Source organism: Pipistrellus hanaki (genome assembly GCF_964339955.1).
Source record: "Pipistrellus hanaki genome assembly, chromosome: 4".
Taxonomy (NCBI): Eukaryota; Metazoa; Chordata; class Mammalia; order Chiroptera; family Vespertilionidae; genus Pipistrellus; species Pipistrellus hanaki.
Genome location: NC_140506.1, coordinates 100,121,266 through 100,145,667, shown reverse-complemented (window position 1 = coordinate 100,145,667; position 24,402 = coordinate 100,121,266). Strand labels below are relative to the sequence as shown.

Below are 24,402 nucleotides of genomic sequence, written 5' to 3'. Positions count from 1 at the left end.
AAAATATATTAAAAACAAAACAAAACAAATCAAACCCAGACTTATTAAAAAAAAGAAAACAGCATGGAGTTTCCTCAAAAAATTAAAAGTGGAACTGCCTTTTGTCCCAGTGATCCCACTTCTGGGAATATATCCTAAGAAAACAGAAACACCCATCAGAAAGGATATATGTTCCCCTGTGTTCATAGCAGCACAACGTACAATAGCAAAGTCCTGGAAGCAGCCCAAGTGCCATCAGGAGAGGAGTGGATAAAAGGCTGTGATATTTTTACACAATGGAATATGCGCTTACTAACATGTGGAATCTAATGAACGAAATAAACTGATAAACAAAATAGAACCAGAGCGTGGATACATGAAACAGACTGACAGATGTCAGAGGGGCAGGGTGTGAGGGGTGGGGCTGGATAAAGAGGGTGCAGAGATTAGCGAAAGAACATACATGCCTACCCCAGGGACACAGACAACAGTGTGGCGATGGCGGGGGAAGGGAGCTGGATGGAGGCGGGCAAAGGGCAGAGAAATGAGGGACATCTGTAATAGTGTCAACAATAAAAATTCAAATTAAAAAGTTAAATTAACAATTTATTAATATAAAAATTATTATCTAGAGTTATAATTACTAAAAACTTAAGGCTATTTATAATATAGTATATACGGGGTAGGGTGATCATATTTATGTGAAACATAGATTTCATGGGTAAAGCACCGCAGAAGGAACAACAAAATGCTAGCTGTGGTTGTGTCTGGATGGTGGTTTTGGTGACCAAGATTTTTTTTTTCTCTTTTTATATTTGTACTTTCCAATTTTTAAAGATGCCCTTGATGTGCATTCTAATTTTTAAAGGAGCGATTGATAGACCTGTACAATTAAAAACATACACTTTTAGGGCAATAGTGAAAAAACTGGTGACATCGAATGAAGTTGGTAGTTTAGTTTCTGGCATCGCGGCGTGTCAGGTTCTTGGTTTGGACCAACGTGCCTGGTTCTGGGAGACATGACCACAGGGGAGGCTGCATGAAGGGGGTCCGAGAACTCTGCTCTATTGTTGGGACTCGCCTAAATAAATCTAAAATGGTTTCAAAATAAGAAGATATTTTTAAAAGTTTAAAAATCAAGTCCACTGACTTTTAAATGGCACTTTTTAAATGATAGCATGTAAACTATAGAGAGAGTGGCCAAACAAATAAACAGCTTGGAGTGAAGGGAGGAGGAAGACGGGCCTCAGCGGGGAGGGGCCTTGGGGCAGGAGAGTCTCTGGAGGCAGATGCAGGGGTGGAGGGGGCAGAGGCGAAGGCAGCAGGAGGGGAGCTGGCGCTGCACACGGCTCTGAGGAAGGTGGTGGGATGGGCCTGGTTCTCCAAGACGGATGGGAAAGAAGGAAGAAAAGGAGGTACAGCCAGAGGTCCTGACAGGAGAGTCACACCAACCAGATGTGGAGCTTGTGGATAACAGGGAAGACCTGGAAGCCAAAATGAGTCATCCAACCAAACCACCGGGAGGCAGAAGTATTTCCCTGTTATCCAGGCGTTAAAAGTCACTCGAGACCGGTTTGGCTCAGCGGATAGTCACGTAGGGGTGTCGAACTCAATCAGAGAAGGGGCCAAAATCTAAAATCCAGCCTAAATCGCGGGCCGAATGGTTTACTGAACAGTCATAAACTGACAATGTCATAAACTGACAGCGGAGTGCAGTGATGACAGCGCGGTGCGGGCCACATTGCAAGGCCTGGCGGGCTGGATTTGGCCCGCGGGCCTTGTGTTTGACACATGTGGCAGAGCGTCGGCCCAAGACTGAAAGGTCCTGGGTTCGATTCTGGTCAAGGGCTTGTCTCTCTCTCATCAATGTTTCTAACTTTCTGTCCCTCTCCCTTCCTCTCTGAGAAAATTAATAAAATATATATATTTTTTAAAAAAAGAAGTGTTAGAATCAAGGAGTGCCTGGGTCTCTGGCCCATGCCTACTCGATGAGAAGAGACTGATCATCTTTATACTTAACAATGCCCAGTGGTTCTCCCTGCAGGGAAGTTGGGGCCACACGGAAGGGGAGGATGGCTAAAACCTGGCTGCTCAGCAGCTTCGGCTTCACGTGGGAACTCTTAGACCCTCACACCTCCCTCCAGACCTACGAAGTCAGCACCTACATTTTAAACCTGACCCTGAGTGAGTCACGTGCACATTGAAGTTTGAGAAGCGTCATGCGACGTCACCGACATTACCACAGATGTGTACGATGGCACAAACCTGTGCCTGCCCCACTGCTGAGCCCGCAGGAGAGAAAACCCACAGGGACTGGCCAGGGGGAGGGAGAGACGATGGTGGTGTGAGAGGCAGTGTGGTTGGAACGCTTACACACAGGGTCCAGGAGGGAAAGAAAGGAAGGAAGAGGGCCTATGAGTTAGAAACCTAGGGAAGACGGAGGTCCTGAGATTCGGATTGGGTCAGGAAGCGGGGTGGAGGGAGGACAGAGTAGGAAAGGTGGAGGGAGGGGAGGGGTATCTGTATCCAAAAGGTAGCCTTGCCAGTGGGTGGCTGCAGAGGAATGGAGACAGAAGCGACTGGAATGGAGGAACGCAGGTCCCATGACTGAGTGAGTCATTCCCAGTTCAAGTTCAATTTGCTCCAGGTTAGGACCTATGCTTGCTTGCTCAGCCACTATTCTTTGGGGATTCGTGTGACTTGGGCAGAACCTTAGCAGGATGGGTATGAGATGCAAAAACGGCCAGCAAGAATACCCCAGCCTCCAGCCACAGTGATTGGTTCAGAGTTGGGCATGTGACCCAAGCAGGACCAATCAGATTCCTCTGGTGAGTTTGATTTGTGGAAGCTGGGGGAAGAAGGGTCTCTGGGGGAAGACCATCTTCCCGCTGTATAAGAGAAGTGGTCTAAGCATAAAGGCAAGGAGATCATGGAAATGGGGAGCAGGATGGATGGAGCCCCAATGGCTGACTGCACAGCGAGGTCCATCCGTGCCTGGAGCTGCATGCATCCAATCGCTTCATTTCAGGAGTGAAAATATCCCCCCTCCCTCTCATCTGCCAAAGCCATCGAGAGCTGGGTACCTGCCACAATGAAAAAAGCACAAATACAAGAACAAAACAGGGCATCGGGGCTGAGGTCTTCAGGGGTGAGGGTGGGTGAGGTGGGCACGAATGAACAGGACTGGTGAACTTGTGCCAGGAGCTTCAGAGGAAGCATGTAAGAAATGTCATGGAAGTGGCAGAAAGGTCAAGTGGCAGGAGAAAGTCAAGTGCACCCTGAGAAACACCTGTGGGCAAGGAGGCAGGGTTATCAGGACCAGCGACCTGCTCCCGGACTGCGCCCTGGGCTGAACCCTGATTCTGACCACAGATTGACCCCTGACTCTGACTATGGGCTGGGCCCTCCTCTGGCCATAGATGACCCTTGATTTAGGCTCCGTGCCAAACCCTGATCCTGTTCTTTTCTCTCTTTCACTCAGTGCAGAGCTCCTGGAGCCAGCTGGCCTGCTCAGGGCAGCCAGCATGTCTGCATAGAATGCCCACATCTGTAGAGAGGTTTTATGAGAATGTATTTGAGAAAGAGAGGCTATGCCGGAAGCAAGATCTCGACACTCTGAGGAAAATGCTTTCCAGAATGAGATTTCAAAGCTGCTTTTGTGCGTCCGGGATTAGGGGGGTACTAAGGAAGATGGCATGAGGGTGGGAGAAAGCAAGGTGGGGATTACAGAATAGTTAACAAGAATATGTGCTCTCCTGAGAGTGGCTCCTCCTCCCAGGGACCTGAGAAAGAGGACTGCTCCGGGACGTCAAAGCTGCGTTAGCCTAGCTGTACAAGAGCGGGGGCAGGGCCTGCTTACAGTAAAGGTAAACCTTTCACTGAAGAAGCTGTGTGTCAGGGGTGTGGCTACCCACCATGACCTGCCCAGTTAGGGATGTATGATCAGATCACCTGTGAGGTGACTTTCATAGAACCCCTCTTCCTCCACAATAGTCTCCCCTTTTGCATGAACTGTGCCATCACTGGTGAGGGCCTGGATCATTATTCAAAGTCTCGCACCTTGGCTCAGAGACTAGATCCAGTGTTCCCCTGGAGATCCGGCCAGTGGCCTCCGAGGCTCTTCCCTTCCCTGCCGCTCTGCTCGGAGGGAGAGTGATGAGGAGGTTTTCCATAAGCCGGTCAGTTTTCACAAACAACCCATCAAAGCTGTGAGGGTGGGCTGGTGCCTGTCTGTCCCCCCCCCCAGCCCCGCATTAAAATGGGGGCCCCCAGGGGTCCCGTTTACCCAGCCCTCAGCCAGGAAGTTTAATCAGCAACAGCAGGTGTCAGGGCCAGGCCTTGAGGACTTTTAGGAGTTGCAAAGTCTGAGCTGCCTTTTTTTAAAACGAAGACCCGGTAGTTTTTGTTTATTTGTTTTTATCAGTAAGTCCTGGAGGACATTTCCTTGATTCCTCACAGTTCTCCGCAGCCCTAATCTGCCTCGGGCAGCAAAGAGGGAAGAGTAGCTGAGGGCCCACTCAGCCGGTCAGTTACGGGGCTAATGTCTGGTAATCAAACCCAAGTGTGATGAAAACACAGAAACCTAAGGCAGAACACTTTGCCGAGGATCTTTTGTGAGTCAGACTATTAGCCAAGCTTTCAGTATTTGCCTTATTTCATTTTATCCTCAAAGCCAAGCTTACGCAGTGGAGTTCTTAGCCTCCTTTTACAGAGGAGAAAACCGAGGGGCAGATTGTTAAGCAGCTTGGCCAAAACTAGCAGCTGAGAGTGTTGGGACTTGGATTAAACCAGGTCCTGGGACCAGGTAGTCTGACTTCAGAGTTTGTGTTTGTTTCTTTTTTACATGTATTTATTTATTTATTTATTTATTTATTTATTTTTAATATATTTTATTGGTTCTTTAAAGAGAGGAAGGGAGAAGGATAGAGAGTTAGAAACATCGATGAGAGAGAATCATCGATCAGCTGCCTCTTGCACACCCCCTACTGGGGATGTGCCCGCAACCAAGGTACATGCCCTTGACCGGAATCGAACCCAGAAACTTTCAGTCCGCAGGCCAACGCTCTGTCCACTGAACCAAACCAGTTTCAGCTACATGTATTTTTATTGATTTCAGAGAGGAAGGGAGAGGGAGACAGAAACATCAATGATGAGAGAATCATTGATTGGCTGCCTCCTGCACACACCCACTCCTGCCCCCCAGGGATCAAGCCACAACCCAGGCATGTGCCCTTGACTGGAATCAAACCCGGTACCCTTCAGTCCACAGGCTGATGCTCTATCCACTGAGCAAAACCAGTTAGCGTTTAGAAGATAAGTATTGGATGGGTGATGCAAAGATGGTGGATGGGCTTGTGAATGGCCACACGAGTGGGTAAACATGGTGGTGGTGGGTGGAAGGGTGACAGGAGGCATTGAAGGAGGCGGACGTTTGTCCTGGGGCCGGTGGGGACCAGCGGTGGGATGGCCACAGGAGATGGGCGGGCACCTCGGAGAGCAGCCTCACTGTCTCCCCGAAGCTCCCTCTGCTTTTCTCCTCTTTCTCATGTTCTTCCTCGAATCCCTGTCTCAGTGCTGGTGGGGCATGCGCTGTCCGCATTCCCGTGGCAGGTCTCCGGACCGCCGCCCTCGCCTCCTTCTCCCGATGGCAGCAGGACAGCGGCTCCGGTGGCTCGCAGGCGAGATGCGGCCCCGTGCACACAGAGCGCACGCAGGCCTGGCAGCCGCAGTTTTCACCGCCCAGTGTTTGTGCTTCGGTCCAGGCCCGTGGCCCACGTGTGTCCATGCACGCCCGGGTCACGCTGGTTTTGGGAACCGTGGTGAGAGAGAAGCCTGCTTCTTGTGGGGTGGGAAGAGAGGGGACACATGTCTGGGGCTTCCGATGTGCGTTAGGCTTTTGGCATTTGCAGACAAGATTCCTAGCAGAACATTTATTGCTTTTATGAAAACAAATGTGCACATTTCGTAGAGCTATTTAAAAAGAACAAAAGGCAACTGTCAGATCTCTGAGTGCATGCAGTCAGTCAGCAAACAAGTGTCATATAAGAGTCTGTTGGCGCCTGCGCTTGCCGGTGGGCGGGGCGGTTGACAGTCAGCTCCGGTCCCGCCCGCTCCCCCAGCTTCCAGCACCTGCAATTAACCCGCGTCCGGAATCCTGCTGGCCGCCCGCACCTGCACCTGGGCCGGGCCTGTCTCAGCGCTGGTGGGCGCCTGGCTGGTGGGCGCCCAGGGCCCCCCTGGGGGAGGGCTCGGCTGCCTCCGCCAAGGGGACATTTGCCCCTTGCGTGTTTCCTGAAACACCACTGCTTTTAGGGTACAGGTCCTTACGTGACCACTACTCACCATTTTCTTTCTTTTCTGAGGCTTTTCAAATTGTGCAAAACCGTGCTCTTTAGGGGAGTGCAGAAACACAAATGTGCGGGTCAAAAGCAGGAACGCAAGCCCAGTGGGTGCCCCCCGGAGGCGGGAGCTGACTTGCCACCCCCTCTGGCTGGTGCCTCTGAGCACCCCCCACCCCCGTGATCTCCACATCGGTGCATCTTGCTCGTCTTTTTAGTTTCATTTCTCATTTTTCTTTATCAACTCACACTTTTTTTCATATTTTTTAATATATTTTATTGATTTTGTACAGAGAGGAAGGGAGAGAGATATAGAGCTAGAAACATCAATGAGAGAGAGTCATCGATCAGCTGCCTCTTGCACACCCCCTACTGGGGATATGCCCGCAACCAAGGTACATGCCCTTGACCGGAATCGAACCCGGGTCCCTTCAGTCCCCAAGCGGACACTCTATCCATTGAGCCAAACCGGTTTCAGCAACTCACACTTTTTTTTTAACCAAATTTATTTTTTTAACTTTTTTTAATTGAGGAAACATTCATGCAACATAAAATTAGCCATTTTAAAGGGTCCAGTTGAGTGGCATTTCATACACTCGCCTCCCTCTGGTCCCAACGCGTCTTCCTCCCGGACAAGACCCCGTGCCCCTGAGCAGCCACTCGGCCTCCTCCTCTCCCTCACCCCTGGCAATGCTAACTACCTCTGTGCTCTGGTGACTCACTGGGAGGACTCTATCGATGGAGCCCTGCAGCCTGTCTACCGCGCAGCACCATGGCTTTGCACGGCGACAGGAGAGACCGAGCGGGGCCGGAGGGGCGAGCCTCGTGTCCGGCTCCGGCTCCTGCTGCAGAGGCTGCGGAGGCACAGGGCCCGGGCTCCAGCCTCTCTCCTCCTGCCTGGCCTCCGGTGGCCTCACGCACCCGCCAACGCGGGGTCTGCACGGTGCGGCCAGGAGCGGTCAGCGCCTCTGCCGGCTGTCTCCTCCCGGGGCAGCTCACGGGCCGGGCTGAGGTGGAGGTGTCTGTGCCAGCACATGTTGTGGGGCTGTGGGGACACAGGGTCTGGGACTCAGGGGCCCGGGCAGGGAGTCACAGGAGCAGGGCGGACAGAGGTGCAGAGAGTGAGAACCTATAAACGGAGTCACTGTCCCTCGGAGACAGTGACTCCTGGCCGTGGGGCTGCCTGTCCGGGGGTCTGGGAGTGAAGAGGTTCTCCCTGCGCCTGCGCCCACCATCTTGGCGCGGAGGGCCTTGCAGCTGGGCAGGAGAGGACCGGGCACTTCCTCTCGGGAGAGCTCCCATAGGCTCTGCCTGTGGTTCGCACCCGAGTGGTGGGGCCCTTAGAACTCTCTGGGCCTCAGTTTCCTTGTTTGTGAGAATGCCTGTGTGTGACAGTCCCAGAGCCGATGTGTGCGAGGTGCTCAGCAGAAGCCGCAAACAGGGATGGTGACAAACGCCAGCCGTTGTTATTCTTATCAGCGCCATAAACTGCCCCTGAACGCCATCACCTCCTCAGTCCTGCCCCAGTCTGGGGCAAAGAGAGACCTTTCCTGCTCTCAGAGCTCACCATTTAGTGCAAGACAGACAAAGGGACACAGAATCTATCGGGGGCGGAAACGGCGTAGTGGAGGGGGCTCCAGCTCCTCGGGGCAGCAAAGGTGGTGGCTGTGTACCCGGCCTGGAGGCATGGGCAGAGGGGGGGAGAGGGCCGCACTGGGCCTCGCAGGAGCACACGCCCCGAGGTCGGTGCCAGGCAGGAAGGAGTGGCTGGAGCACGGGGTCTGATGGCACCTGTCCTGGGGACAGACGGCAGCTGCTGGCTCCAGGTGCTCATGCCTCCCCTTGGACAGAGCCAGCAGCAGCCCCTCCTCGCTGGCATTCCTGCGGTGACATCACACCGATGCCATGCCGTGACTGTGCTGGGGAGAGGAGGAAGCTCCTCCGGGCAACGTCCAGGCAGGCAGGCATCCGCTGCAAGTTCCCGGTCTGCACTGGCTGCAGCCACCCAGCCTGGCAGGGATGGCAGCCAGGCTGGCGCCCTCTGTAACCTGATGCTTGCCTGCATCAGCCCTGGCTTCCGAGCCCACTCCTCAGGGCGCTCAGACAGCCTGGGGTCACGGTGACCTTTTCCCCCCCGCTGGCTGCCAGGCCTCCTCGCAGTCCCCCCCGCCCCCCCAACCCCCAGGTCCTGGGAACCACCGCATGGAACAGGATGGCTGCAGCCGCCACAGGCTGGGTGAGCTTGGACCAGGTGTCCCTGGGCCAGGCAGGGTCCCGCAGCCCCTGCCCTTTCACTAACACTCCTGCCTCCATTAGCGCCAGCCTTGCTTGGGAAGCAGTCCTGACACGCAGGCTGTGGCTGCAGGAGTTCCCTCAGCCCCTCAACACAGGGTCCAGCTTTCCCCTCCTCCCACCGGAACTGACTTGAGCCTCGCCCTCAAAAGGCACAGACACTGATTGGATGCAAAATGATGTGATCACGTGCCAGACTCTGGGGTCACACTGCCTGCAGTTAGTCCGAGCTCTGCGCCTCTGTTTCTTCATCCATAAAATGGGATTGTCATACTCACCTTCCGTGCTAACCCAGGGGCGGGGAGACTTTTTCTGTGCAGGCGGGGCACCCTCGGCGCTGTGGCTGCACTCAGCTGTGCTTGTAGCAGACACAGCTGCGGACAGCCTGTAAGCAAAGAGGCATGGCTGTGTTCCAATGACATTTATTCATGGACTGAAATCGGAAGCTCGTAAGATTTGCATGAATCACAAAACATTCTTCTTTTGATATTTTTTAAGAGAAGTGGAGGATAAAACACCCATTCTTAGGTGACAGGCAAAACCAGGGTCACAGTTTGCAGCCCAACACTGAACGCTGTAAGAGCGGGAAAGCCCAGCACCCTGTTCTCCTGCTGATATCGACCCACCCCGCGCTTAATCCCGGAGCTGGGTCCTGTGAGGGCGGGGCTGTGGGAGGGAGTGGTGCGGGGTCTTCCTGGAGGAGGAGCAGCCTGCGGGATACAACCCTCTATGCCTTGGGCTTCCACTGGACAGGCATGGCCAGCAGTGCCCTTTAGCGGGCTCCTCTCTGCCTGGGAAAGGGGCTTAGCTGCCCAGAGCAGGCCACACCTCCTGCTCCCAGAGACCGCCTCTCACATCCCCAGCCTCCCCCCTGCACCCTCTCCCTCCTACAAGGACCTGCCTGAGGGCTGAGGAGCCCTGGATCCCAGGTCAGTGACTAAAACAGTTCATTCACCAGCAGCTCCAGGCCCGCTGGAGCTTCCTCCGTGCTGGGCACAGCCCGCGTTGTCAGCCCCCAGACCTCAGTTCACACCCTGGGGCCCCAGCCTGGCTGGGAGCTGTGACGTGTTTCTCAGATTCTGGCAAAGAACCCTGCCAGGCAGCCTTCCCGGGCCCGTCCCCGGCTGGAGCGCGGGCGGGGTTAGCACTGCAGGGCCTGTCTTGGCGGGATGGCTCCGAGTGCTGCTGGCCGGGCCCACAGCTCCCTGCACACGCCAGGCAGACTCCCAGTCAGTCTGAAAATCCCCAAGGGGTGCAGAGGGCCCCTCTGTGTGCAGGAGACAGGCCCAAGTCCTCCGACCAGGCTGGCGGTCCTGGCTAGACCTCTCCTCCTCGCTCTGCTCAGGACTCAGCGGGCACCTGGGTGTCGGTGAGCTGGTTGGAGAAGGCCCTCTCCAAGCGCAGGGTATTGTATCTGGGGGGCGGCGTGCCAGGCACCTGGGCCCCCGGGGCTGGCGGCAAGCGCAAAGCGGAGGTGAACGTGGGCAGGTCATCGTCTATATCCAGGACCGGGTTGTCCTGGCCCCGAAGGCTGCGGGGAGCCTCAGGACAGGCGGGTGCCTGCCTCTGGGCCCACCACTTCTTGGCCTTCTGCCACTGTTGGCGGGCAATGATGGAGAGAGAGTCGATGAAGAAGACCTCGATAATCTCAATGATGCAGACGATGGAGCAGCTCATCCACAGGCCCAGCTGGCCGCCGAAGTTGGACAGAAGCATCTCCACCTGCAGGAGAGGCCGAGCCACATCATCAGGCAAAGCCCGCCGGAGCCGGCCATGCAGGGACCCTGGTCCCCAGGAGAGCCACTGGCTAGCCTTGACCCTGAACAGACTGGAGGAAGAAGTGGGCAGGCTTCCTGTCCCCTCTTCCTCTGCCCACCTGGCTGGCCTGTGGTGTCCCCACTAACCCAGGCTCGAACCCCATGGCCTGACTCTGCTCCTCGAGGCCAGGCAGACGGGCACATTCGCAGACCCAGGACAGTCCCGGAGGGAGCTACTCACACTGTTGGCAGGGCTCTCCATGATGGATCTCTGGTTCAGGTCTTTGTAGAATATCAAGAGTTTGGCCAAGTCTGTCCTGTAGAAATTCCAATAGGTGAGTGGGGTGCCTTTGCATTCCACCAGGTGACCAGCTCTTGGGCACGGCTGCCTCCCTGCCGCCCAGCCCCCCGCAGGGCCAGGCTCTGAGCTCCACAGCGTCTCAGGGCCACGCCCACAGTGCCTTCTGCACCCAGAGCACATCCAGCCAGGCCGGCTGCTCAGCTCATCTGTCACTCAGGACCACTTTCCAGCCGCCTAAGTCAGCCAGCCAGCTATACGCCCAGAGCACCTTGCTCTTCAGTAAGCCTTGAACGTTTGTGACCATGTGACTGCGGCCTCAGGAGACAGGAGGAATGTAAATGAGTAAGGTAGGCTCTATAAGGTCATTATGACAATAACCATTATAGCAGCTAGTATTTATTGGATACTTCCTGTGTTGGCAAGCACGGTTCCAAGAACCTTCTGTGAATTAACTCATTTAATTCTTTACCCTATGAAATAGGATGTTTTAATCCCCCCCCCCCCCCCCCTTCACAGACGTGGAAATTAAGAATGAATTGGTAAGCAACTTGCCCAAGACAGCACAGCTCGGAATTGGCAGAGCTTTGTTCACACCCAGAGAGCTGACTTCAAAGGCCACGCTCTCATGGCTGTGCTGAGTCCCCTCCTGCTAGAGCCAACACAAGCTGGAACGTTCACACTTATTTCGAAAGGGCAGCTGTCACTAAGCTCTCTGGAGCTAAGCAAGAATGGAGGCGTTCTGCTGCCAGAACTTCTGACTTTTCAGGAAAAGCTGGCAACAATGGGTTTTGCGGAGCTGATGTAGCCTTGGGAGCCAGCGATGTGCAATGCTGGCTTAGCAGTGCGCACTCACTGGGCCCACGTCTATCTTTAGGTTGGGAGCATCCTGGGGGAGGGGTCACGTCTGCTCAGTCATCCTGGTGCCCCAGCACTCACAAAGCACCTGGCACAGAACATTCAGGACGTGATGGGGTTGGCCTGGCTCCTGGCTGGTGCTGGGCACTGTGGACGGAGAGCCCAGAGCAGTCAGTCCCCATGCAGCCCCACGCTGTGCCCCACCCCCTCTCCATCTGCTGAGGCCCCTGGGCTGAGTTTTGCTAAGAGAACCTTGGAAATGAACTTCATGAGGAAAATTCAATGGGATTAAAAGTGCAGGGCTCAGTGGAGAGTTTTTCCAGCTAGATCACGGTAAATCAGGAACCATGAGATAAATGCACTGGGTCAGGACCAGTGCCTGACCAAGTGAAATGAGATAGAAAGTGTCGGATTGCGCCGAAACCGGTTTGGCTCAGTGGATAGAGCATTGGCCTGCAGACTGAAGGGTCCCAGGTTCGATTCCAGTCAAGGGCATGTACCTTGGTTACGGGCACATCCCCAGTAGGGGGTGTGCAAGAGGCAACTGATCAATGATTCTTTCTCATGGATGTTTCTAACTCTCTTATCCCTCTCTCTTCCTCTCTGTAAAAAAAAATCAATAAATATATTAAAAAAAAAAAAAAAAAAGAAAGAAAGTGTCGGATTGCATCCATACAGATAGTCACAATGTTTATCACCTGACAGGAGCACTGATGGCTCAGAACTGCTTGGGGCAATTGGAATGGGCGTAAGGGGGGCTCGGTTCGCCTTCTGAGAGCTGCCCCAGTGCATGCGCAGAAGTGCTGTCTGTGAACTGTTGGTTGTATAGTCAATGGGTCACAGTGGAAAAGTGGATTTTTACTGCGCGTCGTGGGCAAAGCACTCAGAGCCCCAGGCCTAGCGCATGGCCTGGCTCATGGCCCAAGCTCATAAATATCTGTCAAATAAAGGAGTGAGTGAGGGAAAAGGAGAAGGTTTGGCAATGAGGAAGCGAGTGAGGAGGCCGGGTCCAAGGCAGAGGAAACAGGGAGGAGGTCAACTTACTTGTTCAGCTTTTTTTTTATCTGTTGGCCTTGGTCCCAAGTGAGAACACGCAGCAACCATTTCTGTGATGGAGAAAGGAGTTGTGGCCTGGGCAAAGCTGAGAGGCCGGCCAGCCCCTCTGCCCTCCGCACTCAGCCCAGCCCCCAGCCCCGGCCAGGCCTCCCTTGGTGTCACCCCTGGGGCCAGAGGACACAGCCAGGCGTCAACTCCAGGCTGAGGAGCTCCAAGAGGAAGAGGGGGTGGAAGAACTGACCTCAGAGACCACAGATGGCCATTGTGCCAGGCTGGCGGTCAGGGTCCACTCCTTGAAGCTAAGGGCGGAAGGCACAGTGAGTGTTTCTGGCCCACCAGCCCATCCCCTGCCGGCCACCACCTGCTGCTCCCCGCCTGCTGGCCACCCCTGCCAGCCCCCCCTACCGGGGTCGCCCATGCTGGCTCCTGCCTTGCCGGCCCACCCAGGCACACTCACCTGCAGGCTTCCCGGCACACGGACTGGCAGCCCAGCTGCTCCTGGACAAAGGCCTGGTGCAGTTCGTAGTAGCAGTACACTGAGGACAGGCAGAGGCAGCGTGAGCATCGGCCATGGGTCCTGCCTGGGGGTGTGTGGGGCGCCCTCAGGGTCTCCTGTACCTTCCCTGCTATTCTCTACAAACCCACTCCCAGAAGCAGAGCTGCTTTGTGATGTTCGGGACATGAGCTGGGGGTGGGGTGGTGGTCAGCAGCCCTTGATTTGGGCTGTTACTCCCTCGCTGTGTGACCTTGGGCCAGTTGCTTAACCTTCCTGAGCCTCAGTTTGCTGTTCTATGAAAGGTACTGTCAGTACTTCTTGCCTCCTGGAGTTGGCACAGGTGCCAAGCTCTCCGCACAGGCTGGGCTGTAGCACTGGGTCCTTAGTTGGAAAGTATCAGTTAAACCAGGCTGGATGGCAGGAGTAAAACTCTCTACCACTATCTCCCTCAGAAAAAAGGCCCCCGGAGTGGAGGCCGGGGCACCCGAGCACAAGCTGGTGCCAGGCGGCTGACGCAGCTCTGGGGCTGCAGGGCGGGCGGGCTCACTCACTCCAGTTGGGGTGCTGCTGGTAGTTGCAGTAGTTGGCTGCAGGAGGCAGAGGCTGGCTGTACTGGGCACACCCACACTTCTCCACCATCTTAGTCTGGAAGCACGAGTGGAGGCAGATCTGAAAGAGGAGACCCGGTGATTTCCTTCACCTCTCTGCCTGCGGAGGCCAGGGCGCACACCCCCCTCCTGGGAGTTCCCTCTTCTCCCCCCTCTAATACCCCCCCTCCCCGCACATGCCTCATCCAGAGGGTCAGCCTCCCGTAGCCCTGGGAGACCACGTAAATGTGCCCCTCGGGTCACAGCCAATTGGGCCGGGGCTTCCTAACCGCAGAGACCAAGCTAGAAACTGTGTGGAGGTGTAGACGCAGCGCCGGGGGGCCAGGCTGGCGGGAGCGGGCTTGGGGTGGCCGTTTTCTATCATGTGGGCACCACCCTGCAGGACAGTGGGAACATTGAGGCAGATGCCAAGAGACACAGGGGCACCCAGTCCCCGCCTTTCCCATCTCAGGCCCAGGCCACACTGGATCCTCGGGGTCCGAGGCCAGCACAACATCCGTGAAGCTTGTAACAGTAAAGCTGATAGGGGGGCTCCGAGGCACACGACGGAGTTCAAGTCCATGCTCGCCACTTCCCAGCTGTGGGACTCAGCCACGTGACTTCACCTCTCCGGTGCTGGGTCCCTCACAGTGGGCGTGGCTGAGTGATGCACTAAAGTGTGTGTACATCGGGCCTCTCAGTGGATACGACCCAGGGTGCCTTTCCAAGGAGCCTTTCACTGTTTGGTACTGAAGCAGTTTGACTGCACTTCTGTTTCTCACCAGCAGACGTTCTCTGACCATCAGTCCCCTTCACTGAGAGCCTCGGCCCCTCAGCTCAGCTCCGACGGAGCCGGAGGCCAGTGCGGTTGGCACCGTCCTCCCTCCCACCGTGAATGCCACCGCCTCTCTGGGCCCCGTGGGCAGCGGCTGCGGACTCTGAGAGTGTGGGACAAGGCCTAACAGACGATCACACGCGAGGGCCGCAAACTCAAACACGCTGGGCCCATGACGTGTTCGACGCCAGGGGTTGGGGGGGACCACAGAACACACGCCTCACTCAGTGGCAGCTCCGCCCACTGCTCTTCCTGCAGGGGCAGCCCCGGCTTGTCTTTCAGGAGAACCTGGGGGTTTGGTTTTCTTGTAAAATTCTCTGACTCTTAAACGCCATCCAGGCCAGAAAAAGCAGGTGTGCAGCTTGGGGGGGTGCTGGTGGGCAGCCCCACATCCAGTCCGACCTCTCCTCTGCTGTGGAGGATGGCACTGGCCCAAGGCCGCGGCCAGTGAGGGGCGGGTGGGGAAGCCAGGCGGGGAGTGCCGCCCACACCGCTTCCCTCCCGCGCCTCCCGCACAGGCCCGTTAGGAGGTGGGCCTCTCTCGGCTGTACACTGTGTTCCATGAAAACCTCAGCGGATCAGGTAAGCTCTGGTTACAGACGGATTGGGGGGACTGGAACCAGCCAGCATCGGTTGTTCTTGAGGTGTTTGGAGGAACCCCAAGGACTCTCACTGGAGTTCCTGGTCCCAGACACACCCGGCCTATATATAACTTTGCCTGCCTGGTGGGCGGGCACCGCGGGCGGGTGCCCCTGCAGCGCGGCGCGTACCTGGAGTGAGTAGGCGGCGTTGTAGATGTTGTCGATGGGCACGTCGCTGCCATCCTCCGTGCACTGGCTGTACGGCTCGCCCAGCTTGAAGGACTCCGTCTACAATCACAGCACCCATGGTCAGCCCTGCTAACAGCCCCTGGGAGCGGCAAAGCCTTAGTCCTTCGTTAACAACCACTTACTGAGCACCTGCTGAGTGCGGTGCCACTCTAGGCCCTGAGCGCCTACTGAGTGCGGTCTACTCTAGGCGGTGTGGATGAACAGTGACCAAACAGGTGAGCTCCCTGTGCTCGTGGAGCTTACATGCTAGTGGCAGACAGATGGTCACACAGCCAATAAATAAGACCATTGGGTAGTGAGCAATGAGATGGGTCAAGAGCCTGGGGGTGCGGGGGAATCGGAAGAGATGTCTTTGCGAAAGGGACGTGTTGGCTCTACGTGGGATGGAAGAAAGAGCTGGAAGGCCAAGGATCAGAGGGAGAAGATGAGGCAGAGGGCACAGTGGGGCGAGGGGCCAGCGTGGCCGCTGCGCAGCCGGGCGAAGTGCTCGGTGCAGTCAGAGGGAACGCGCTGGCTCTGAGTGGCAGCCAGCACTGGAGCGTCCGGCAGCATGGCGGCGAGGAGCAGTGACAGCCAGCTGCATGACTCGTCCCAGAGAAGGGCCTATGTCCCACCCTTGTGTCTTCTGGCCCTGAAATGGCCTTTCCCAGACAAAGCCACGGGATGAGGCCTGGTCAGAGGGGCGCAAGCGCTGCTGCTCAGGGGCTGCAGTTTATCGTGGTTTGCTAAGTCTGGCTCAGCTTACTGGTCTCGCTGCAAATCAACAATCCAGGCAAGCCAACCAAGGAGGAACAATAATGGAGTACAAATTGAGACTCGCCAATAGCCAGGGACCAGGGAGGGAGGGAGCGTGTGTGAGTGTGTGTGTGTGTGTGAGTATATGTGTGTGTGTGTGTGAGAGTGTGTGTGTGTGAGTGTGTGAGTGTGTGTGTGTGTGTGTGTGTGTGTGTGAGTGTGTGTGTGAGTGTGTGTGTGTGAGTGTGTGTGTGTGAGTGTGTGTGTATGAGTGTGTGTGTGTGTGTGTGAGTGTGTGTGTGTGAGTGTGTGTGTGTGAGTGTGTGTGTGTGTGTGTGAGTGTGTGTGAGTGTGGGGGGGGGTTTCTTCTGAGAATGAGGATGAAGGGAAAGTGGATGATAGATTTGTAAGAGGGCAGAACATTCTTTTTTCTTTGAAGAGAGCTTGGCTAGAGAGAAAGAGATTTGGGGGTGGGGAGTAGGGAAGGAATTAAGAGGTCTAAGGCTGGACTCTCTTTTTGTTTGTATTGTAATTCATCTGCTAGCCTGATAGTCTCCCTCAATTAGTGGCAAGTACCCACAAAGGCAACCTACAGTGTTCCTTTTAAAACGTTCAGCAGCAGAAGCAAACAACGGCAAAGTGGCCACCTGTCTCTCCTCTTGCCTGGGGACCCCCTGCAACAGACCCGCCCCTAATCTCAGACAGGCAGGCAGACATGCACCCCCTTCCCTGCGCCCTGCAATCCACCTTCTTGCTAACAGTAAAGGGTGGGTCTTTCCGGGTCAGTACAGAGGGACTTCATTCCTCTACTCGCTGGGGAGCAAACAGACGCGGCCTCCAGCACATGCCAGCGCGGGGCGGGCACTGTGCACAGAGGGGCCGCGCAGTGCCTCCTGGAGGTCACCTGGATCAGCCCCTCCCAGCTCCTCCCAGCAGCAGCCTCCACGGGCAGATGTCCTGGGAGCCCCCAAGTCCTGAGGGTGTGTCAGCTGTCCTGTCCGAGAGCCTAGGGCGACAGGCCTGAGCTCTACCAGCCTGGGGGCTGGCACCGCCCGGCACTGAGGTGAGAGGGTCTGTCCACTCGGTCAGCCATGCGCAAACAGCACGGAGCTGGACTCCCTCCACTTGGAGAACCAGCTCACAGCCCTTTCCAGGAAACGATGTGAGATACCATCTTGCGATCTTTATGCTTTCTGAGTGCTCGATGGTCCTTCACTCTGCAATGCGCTTATTAAACCCGGGGCCTGGGCATTCAGGCTGCTCCCACAGCTCAAGGGCAATGGGCATTTAGAGAGGCCGGAGTCTTAGCTTCTCAAAGGCCCCCATGGATGAACTTGGCCCCCCCTTCTTCTCTTTCTCTTTTCCCACACTCCACTGTCAGATCTGCGGACCTGCTGATCTGTGTGGGGTAGGGAACACTGTGGTTGTGTCCTAGGGAGACACAAAAATGAGACAGGGCACATGTGTGTCTGAATGTGTGCAAATTATGTGCATGTCTTTGTGAGTATGCACACATGCCTGTGCATACACGTGTATGGGTGTGAGCATGTAGGTGTGCATGCATAAGTGTGTAGGTGTGTTAAGTGTGTGTGTGTGTGTAAAAAACAGGACCCGTCTTTATCAAGCCAAGTCCTATCTGCTTCCTTCTGGAATCCTGGGGAGAAGGGCAGCTGCATGGAACCCTTACCTCATGCCTTAAAGCAGGGGTCTTCAAACTACGGCCCGCGGGCCACATGCGGCCCACAGAGGAGTCTGATCCGGCCCGCCAGGTTTTTTGGGCAGTGAGCGCAGCCGAGGTGTTACAGTAGGAATTAGTAGTTCATATAGTCCGGCCCTCCAGCTCTCTGAGGGACCGTGATCTGGCCCCCACTTTAAGAAGTTTGAGGACCCCTGCCTTAAAGGGACATGAGGTGCCAGGGAAAGCTGGGTGACAGCAGGATGCCCAGCATGGAATGATGGCTGTTTAACTCTTCTTCCTTTTGTCTTGCTTTTATATAGCAATAAATGATAAACGTTATTTGTGTCTGAAAAGCTTACGATGGAGAAGAAAAGAATTACTCAATAGATGAGATGAGGACAATTAACTATTTGGAGGAAGTAAATCATATCCCCACTTCACCTCCTGCAGAAAAAGATCCTAGTGGGTTGAAGTATGAAATGAAGCAATAAAATAACTGGAAGGAAACTGAGCTCAGTGTTTGATCTCCAGGAGGGAAAATCCTCAATAAACATGACAACTAACACAAAGATTTGAGCATGAAAACATCTGGTGTTTGTGTGTGAAAAAGTCACCTGGAGAAGACTAACAGGGGAAGAAATCTGCCACACATGCAGAGAATGAGAGTCTGTGCATGCCAGTGTCCAGTCTCACGCATGAAGGAAGGGCCATCACAACGGACAAGAGAAGCCTCCCCGCTCCTCCTCCCTGTGCCTCTCTCTGCACACCCTGCAGAGGAAGTCGTCCTGAAGGGCACTTCCCACCTGCCACGCCTGTTCCAGTGCTTCACGCAAATCCGTGCACTGGTCCTCACCAGCCTGTGAAGTCGCACTGTTATTTCATCCCTGTTTTACAGGCAAAGTAACTGAGGCACAGAGACCACACAGTCAAGTGCACAGCTGGGGTCTGAACCCTGTTGCCTGGCCCTGCGGTCTGAGCACTGGTCCCTATTGTGCACACACCTGTGAAAAGAAGTGTGTATGTGCTTAAGGTGAAAATGTAGAGCAGGTTTACAATGGCAGTGAACTGTCCCCCGCCCCAGGGCCGCCCCACAGCCCAGGGGAGTAGTCCACCCTGGCCTGCTTCCTTGTCTCCCATTCATGATTCAACCCTTTGTGCTCAGGTTTCTGTTCCGCTCCTTCCTCTCAGAATGTCCCTGGCGAAGAACCCCGGTGACCTCTTCGTTGCCAAACCCAGAGAACAACACCTTTGCCCTCTATCTGGCTTGACTCTCTACTGCATTTGGCCCTTGGCTCACACCTTCCTTGAAAGGTTGTTCCTTGATTTATCTAAGTCCAGTCCTTTCTGGCTTCTGCTCCTACGTCTCTGCCTCAGCCTCCCCATTTTCTTTCTGCTCAGACCTTTGACAGCTGTGTTCTGCCTTGGGCCCCGGGTGATGCATTTACTTCCAAGTCTAGAATGACACCACAGCACCCAGCTTCCCTGGCCCCTGCAAAGAGCATCACTCACGGGACATTTCCACCTAATTCTCCAAAGGCACAGACATGGGGATGTCCCAGAGAGATGTGGTTACCTTCTCCCCCACTCACCCCTCCTCTTGCAGTCCCTAACTCAGCCTGGCACCTCCATCCGCCTGCTGCCAAGCCAGCACCTACACACCAATCTAACTTGCCTGGCCCTTCCTGGCTGGCCTTGGTTGGCAAGCTCTGCAGTTGCTCTCAAATCTATTCACTTCTGCTCATCCCCACAGCCATTGCCTTCATTAAGACACTAATCATTCCTTTCTATAATTACGGAAAATGAGCTGCCACCAGGCTCCTGATTACCCTCAGCCAAGGTGCTTTTTCAGAAGGTTTCACTGCCTGGCTTGCAATCCTCTCTGCAACCATGTTGTAACTGCTCTGGCTTTTGTCTGGGTTACCCTGCCCTGACAGTGCTTGACCCACACTTGTCCTTCAAAATTTCCTCATCTAGAAAGCCTTCACCAACAGGTTCTGTCTGCGCTTCCATCCACCCACCCATCAGTAATATTTACTTGGGACCTGCTATCTTCGATGACAGGCACCTGGGAAACAAGGCAGAGAAGGTCCCTGTTCCCGCAGAGCTAAGGACTGCTTTGCAAAGGTGTGCTGTCTTTGCTCATGAAAGTAAGACCTTTAAGGTAGATGTTCTGATGTGTTCATCTCTGAAAATGCAGTCTTTGGACACAGAGTCCCTCAGCGCATGAAGGAGATTTTGTTAACTCATCGCCTAAGCAACTACTGAGTCTACCAGCTTAACATGCCCATCCAACAAACAAACAAAAAAAACATAGATAAGAAAGGAAGGAAGCCTGGTTTGTTTGGACTTATTCTTAATGACTCCCTACTGACCTCTGTCTAATCCCTGTTTTTTTGTTGTAAATGATCATAAATCAGAACTAGAGCTGACTGACCCTGCTCTGTGGCTTTGGTTTTGTACATCTCAAATTAGGCATAGCAGTAAACCCACCCATGTCTTTGTTTACCCACCACTGGCAAAGAGAATATCTGCTTAACAATGTGGTGGGTATTTCTAAGCTCAGAGCAGAAAAAAACCAGAGGGCAGAATTCCTTGGTTCTTGTATGTCTCCCCAGTCTGCAGATCCTGTGAGCGGCAGAAGGCAAGGAGAGGGTGGTTAAGGTAAGGATGTGCTGCAAGGCCAGGTCCTCCCAGCATGCAGGTGAAACTGTGGGGCAGGGGAGGGGTGGGCTCAGCATGTTCACTGTGCTGATCTGGTGACTGGCTGGTGATCAGGAATCAGTGACTCAGCTCCTTGAGTGGTGCCACAGCCTTCTCAAGCCCCAGTTCAAGATCTGATTCTTGGGCAATCAGCATTCACACAGCCAAGTTGGTATAGGACACTTCTCATGTCAGAACGTACTTCCCCCAGTGGATGAAACACAGCCCTTACATAACTCGCCTCCTCAGAGCAGCAGGCCACCATCTGATGGCATTTCTTGTCCAGGGCTGCCTTTTGATGGGACACCATGAGGTGGTGGCCCCACAAATGTCCTCTGGAATATCACCATTCCAGCTCATGATCTTTGTTGTCTAACTTCAATATCACTTCCTCAGGAAAGCAGTCCTTGAACTCCCTAAATAACCCACCATTAAAAAGAGCCCTCGGTCAGGCATCCACATGATCTGCTCCCAAGGGTCCTGCCTTTGTCCTTCTTAGCACTTATCATATCTAATAAAAGAGTAATATGCAAATTAACCATCACTCCAACACACAAGATGGCTGCCCCCATGTGGACACAAGATGGCTGCCACAAGATGACCAGCAGGGGAGAGCAGTTGAGAGGGCTCAGGCCAGCAGGGGAGGGCAGTTAGGAGGGACCAGGCCTGCAGGGGAGAGCAGTTAGGGGCAAACAGGCTGGCAGGGGAGTGATCAGGTTGGTAGGCAGAAGCAGTTAGGGGCAATCAGGAAGGCAGGCAGGTGAGCAGTTGGGAGTCAGCAGTCCTGGATTGTGAGAGGGATGCCCAACTTCCCATTTAGGTCCAATAAACAAACAGTCAGACATCCTTACAGGGGTCCCAGATTGGAGAGGGTGCAAGGACACCCTTCCCCCTCTCCCCACCCTGTGCATGAATTTCATGCACCAGGCCTCTAGTCTATAATAATAAAGGAGTAATATGCTAATTAGACTGGATATCCTTCCTTCCTGACAAAGAGTCTCGGCAAGCGGGGGCCAGGGCCAAACCCCTTGCACGCATTTCGTGCATGGGGCTTCCAGCGGTGATTATAATTAACCACCTGTGTAATCTTTTGTTTGTTACTGGTCCTCTCTGCTGGACCCTATGTGCCAACTGGACAGGCACAGCATCTTCCGCACTGATATGGTCCCAATGTCTGGCACACAGAAGGGCTCAGAAATGCTTGTTGAGTGAAAAAGCAATGGGTGGACAGATCAGCCCCAATGTCCACCACATCACTTTCTAAGCCAACATAAAGCCATCGGGTATGGCTGTGCTAAGCCTTTTGTGGCGTTCTAGCTTTGCTTTTGTTTGGGGAGACGCACTTTGCTTCTCCTTTCTTGTGGAGCTACTCAGGCTCCTAACGCTGGGTTCCTGGGTTGGCTGTTCTTGGAATAACCACTGGGGCTTGGGAAAAATACTTGTCCTTGGGCTCGTCTCTCAGAGTCTCTGACTCAGAAGATCTGAGGTTTCCAAACTCAGGTTTGGAAATCACTGCTCTGGAGGACAAATTCGTGACGCAAGAAAGCTAAGGACTTTAATTGGGACATTAGGTTGGAGATAAGAGAAGGTATAAAAATGCCACTAAGGATTGTCAATTAAACTGATAATTATAATAGATACTATTTTTGTCTTAACAGATTAGCCAAGATGAAAAGTTGGTTCATACCCATGTTGGTGAAAGCGTGGGAAACCAGCTACTCTGACACATTGCTGGTGAGCATGTAGATGGTTTCATAGACACATGCTCTTTGCTACACTTGTAGGAAGTAATCAGATAAATACACATCACACCACACCACACCACACCACACCACACCGCTGCTTTTAGCTGTGCCTGGAAAGGACCTAATGTCTACCAAGAGGGAGTTGCTCAATAACTCCTCCACAAATGGAACAGCTGGGTCCTTAGGAAGGATGAGGCAGGTCTGAGTGTGCTAATAAGGAACCACTGCCACGCTATAGGGTCAAGTGGAAAATGAAGCATAACAGTATTTTGAACTTACACAAAAGGAGAAATGCTTGGCCTGCGCACATACATGAAGAAGGTGATGACATCCCTGCCGAGACTCAGAAGCAGCCTGAGAGGAAGGGGGCTGTTGGCCAGGGGTAGAAGCGAGATACTGGCTATGGGGTGGGTTTCTTACTTTGTGTGTACGTTCCCTTTAAATATGTTCTTAAGAGTGATTGTACCCTGTCTGGCCACAGTGCTGTATTCCTGAAACCAATATAAAGTAATGTTGAATGTAAACAGTAAAAGAAATGATTTTTTAAATAAGGATCATTCTATCAGAAAGAGAAGGGGGGAAGAGAGGGGAGAAGGAGGTGCACTGGCATAAGAGATGCAGCCTGCAAACAAGAAGTACTCTTTTCCCAGGCCCTCTGCTCCCACTGAGCGTGCCTGACACAGGATGGCAGCCGCAGTGCAGATGGACAGGTGTGAGGGCTCCCGGCACCCCATGGGTCAGAGAAGGTCCGAGACTTGAGGGAGAAGGGGTTCTTGGTAAATGAAGTGGCACTGGGAAGTGTGATGGGCTAAATAGTCTGACCAGTGACTTTCCATTAACCTCTAAATAGTGGCTCACACGCCTCCCAGGTCCTAGATGGCCCACAAAAGAAGGCGTCGCCCTGCTGTTCCCGTTACTGCGGTACGGAGCTAGCGTCTGGTGCCTGTGTCCAGCACAGGCAGCATAATTGCTGGTGTCTGTCTTTGGAACAGGGCAGGTTCCTTCCACTCTTTCCCCAGCAGCATCCTGTCCTTGTTCCCTCGCACAGGAGGGACAAGGACAGGTTTCGGTCACCAGCGGACAGCCAGGGGTGAACCCTGGGAACACAGGGCCACGCTGCCTTTGAAACCAACACTCTCTCCCACAAGCTGCACCTCACTGGCTCCCCGGGAAGCACCTGTGCTTCTCGCCGAGTCTACAGGAACCAGGCTGTCCTCTTACCAGGTGCATCCCTATGGAGGTGGCCATCGCCGTCTCGATCTCCGTGCCCACGTCCTCGATGAAGGGGTATTCATCCTGCCGGTGGACAATCACCTTAGCCCCGGTGGAGGACACCAGGAAGGGGTTATACTCCTCTTCGTTTATGTACAAGATGACCTGCAGCCCTGGGAGGACAAGGCGCTCGTTGTGGTCACAGGCTGGAGAGCGTGCCCCGGCAGCCTGCCTCTGCGTGGGGACCTCACCAAAGTGGAAGGTGGACAGGGCTCCTCTGGAAGCTACGCAGGGGTGCGGGGGGTTTGGGGGGTGCCTCAAAGCAGGGACTCAAAATCATGCTGCGCGTCAAGAAACGGCTCCCTGGCCAAGACATGCCCTCCACGTGGTCCCTCAGATGGGGAGCTCTGCTGAGCACGGGGTGTGGGGCCCGGAGGAGAGCTGGGCGCCGGCCGAGGATCTGGCCGCTGGCCTAGCTGTCTATTCTGCGCCAGCAGCAGGAGGGACCCTCCTTTTAAAGCCAGGAATCAGTTTGCTCGAGCTCGTTTGGCTCAGTGTTTAGGACGTCGGCCTGGGGACAGCAGGGTCATGTGTCATGGGCATGTACCTCGGTGCAGGCTCAATCCCTGGCCTTGGTCAGGGCACATGTATGGGAGGCAACCCATTGATGTCTCTCTCTCCCCCTCCTCTCTCCCCTCCACTCTCTCTAGAAAAATCCAATCACAGAAGTCAGGGAAGATCAGCATCTGAAACTCCTCGGTAACACCTCACTGGACAGAAGGCCTCACTGGACAGAATGCCACAGAACCCACCGGCCTGGCTGGGCTGGCAGTTGTTTGGTGTCACAGCCCCCCCTACCCCCCACACCCCTTCCTCAGCCTGCTCTCCTCTCCCCCAGAAGCTCCAGCTCACACCTTTCTGTTTTAGCACACACCAAGTCCTTTCCTCCTCAGTCTGCTCTGCCCGCCCAGGACACTCGGAGACAGCCACCTTTCGGACGCTCTGG

General features: G+C 54.4%; 1 protein-coding gene across 2 annotated transcripts in view; it reads right to left on the bottom strand.

Moving 5' to 3' along the window:
- Positions 1 to 8,846: 8,846 nt before the first annotated feature.
- Positions 8,847 to 24,402, bottom strand: part of SCNN1G (sodium channel epithelial 1 subunit gamma) — a 55,759-nt gene continuing 40,203 nt past the window's right edge. For both annotated transcript variants that reach the window (XM_084882732.1, XM_084882731.1), the window contains exons 6-13: positions 23,406 to 23,569; positions 15,267 to 15,365; positions 13,626 to 13,743; positions 13,036 to 13,114; positions 12,820 to 12,877; positions 12,567 to 12,628; positions 10,608 to 10,683; positions 8,847 to 10,331 (exon numbers count right to left, since the gene is read on the bottom strand). In XM_084882732.1, the coding sequence (XP_084738858.1) occupies positions 9,951 to 10,331; positions 10,608 to 10,683; positions 12,567 to 12,628; positions 12,820 to 12,877; positions 13,036 to 13,114; positions 13,626 to 13,743; positions 15,267 to 15,365; positions 23,406 to 23,569 (1,037 nt within the window). In that variant the 3' untranslated portion in view covers positions 8,847 to 9,950. The remainder of the gene's footprint in view (positions 10,332 to 10,607; positions 10,684 to 12,566; positions 12,629 to 12,819; positions 12,878 to 13,035; positions 13,115 to 13,625; positions 13,744 to 15,266; positions 15,366 to 23,405; positions 23,570 to 24,402) is intronic.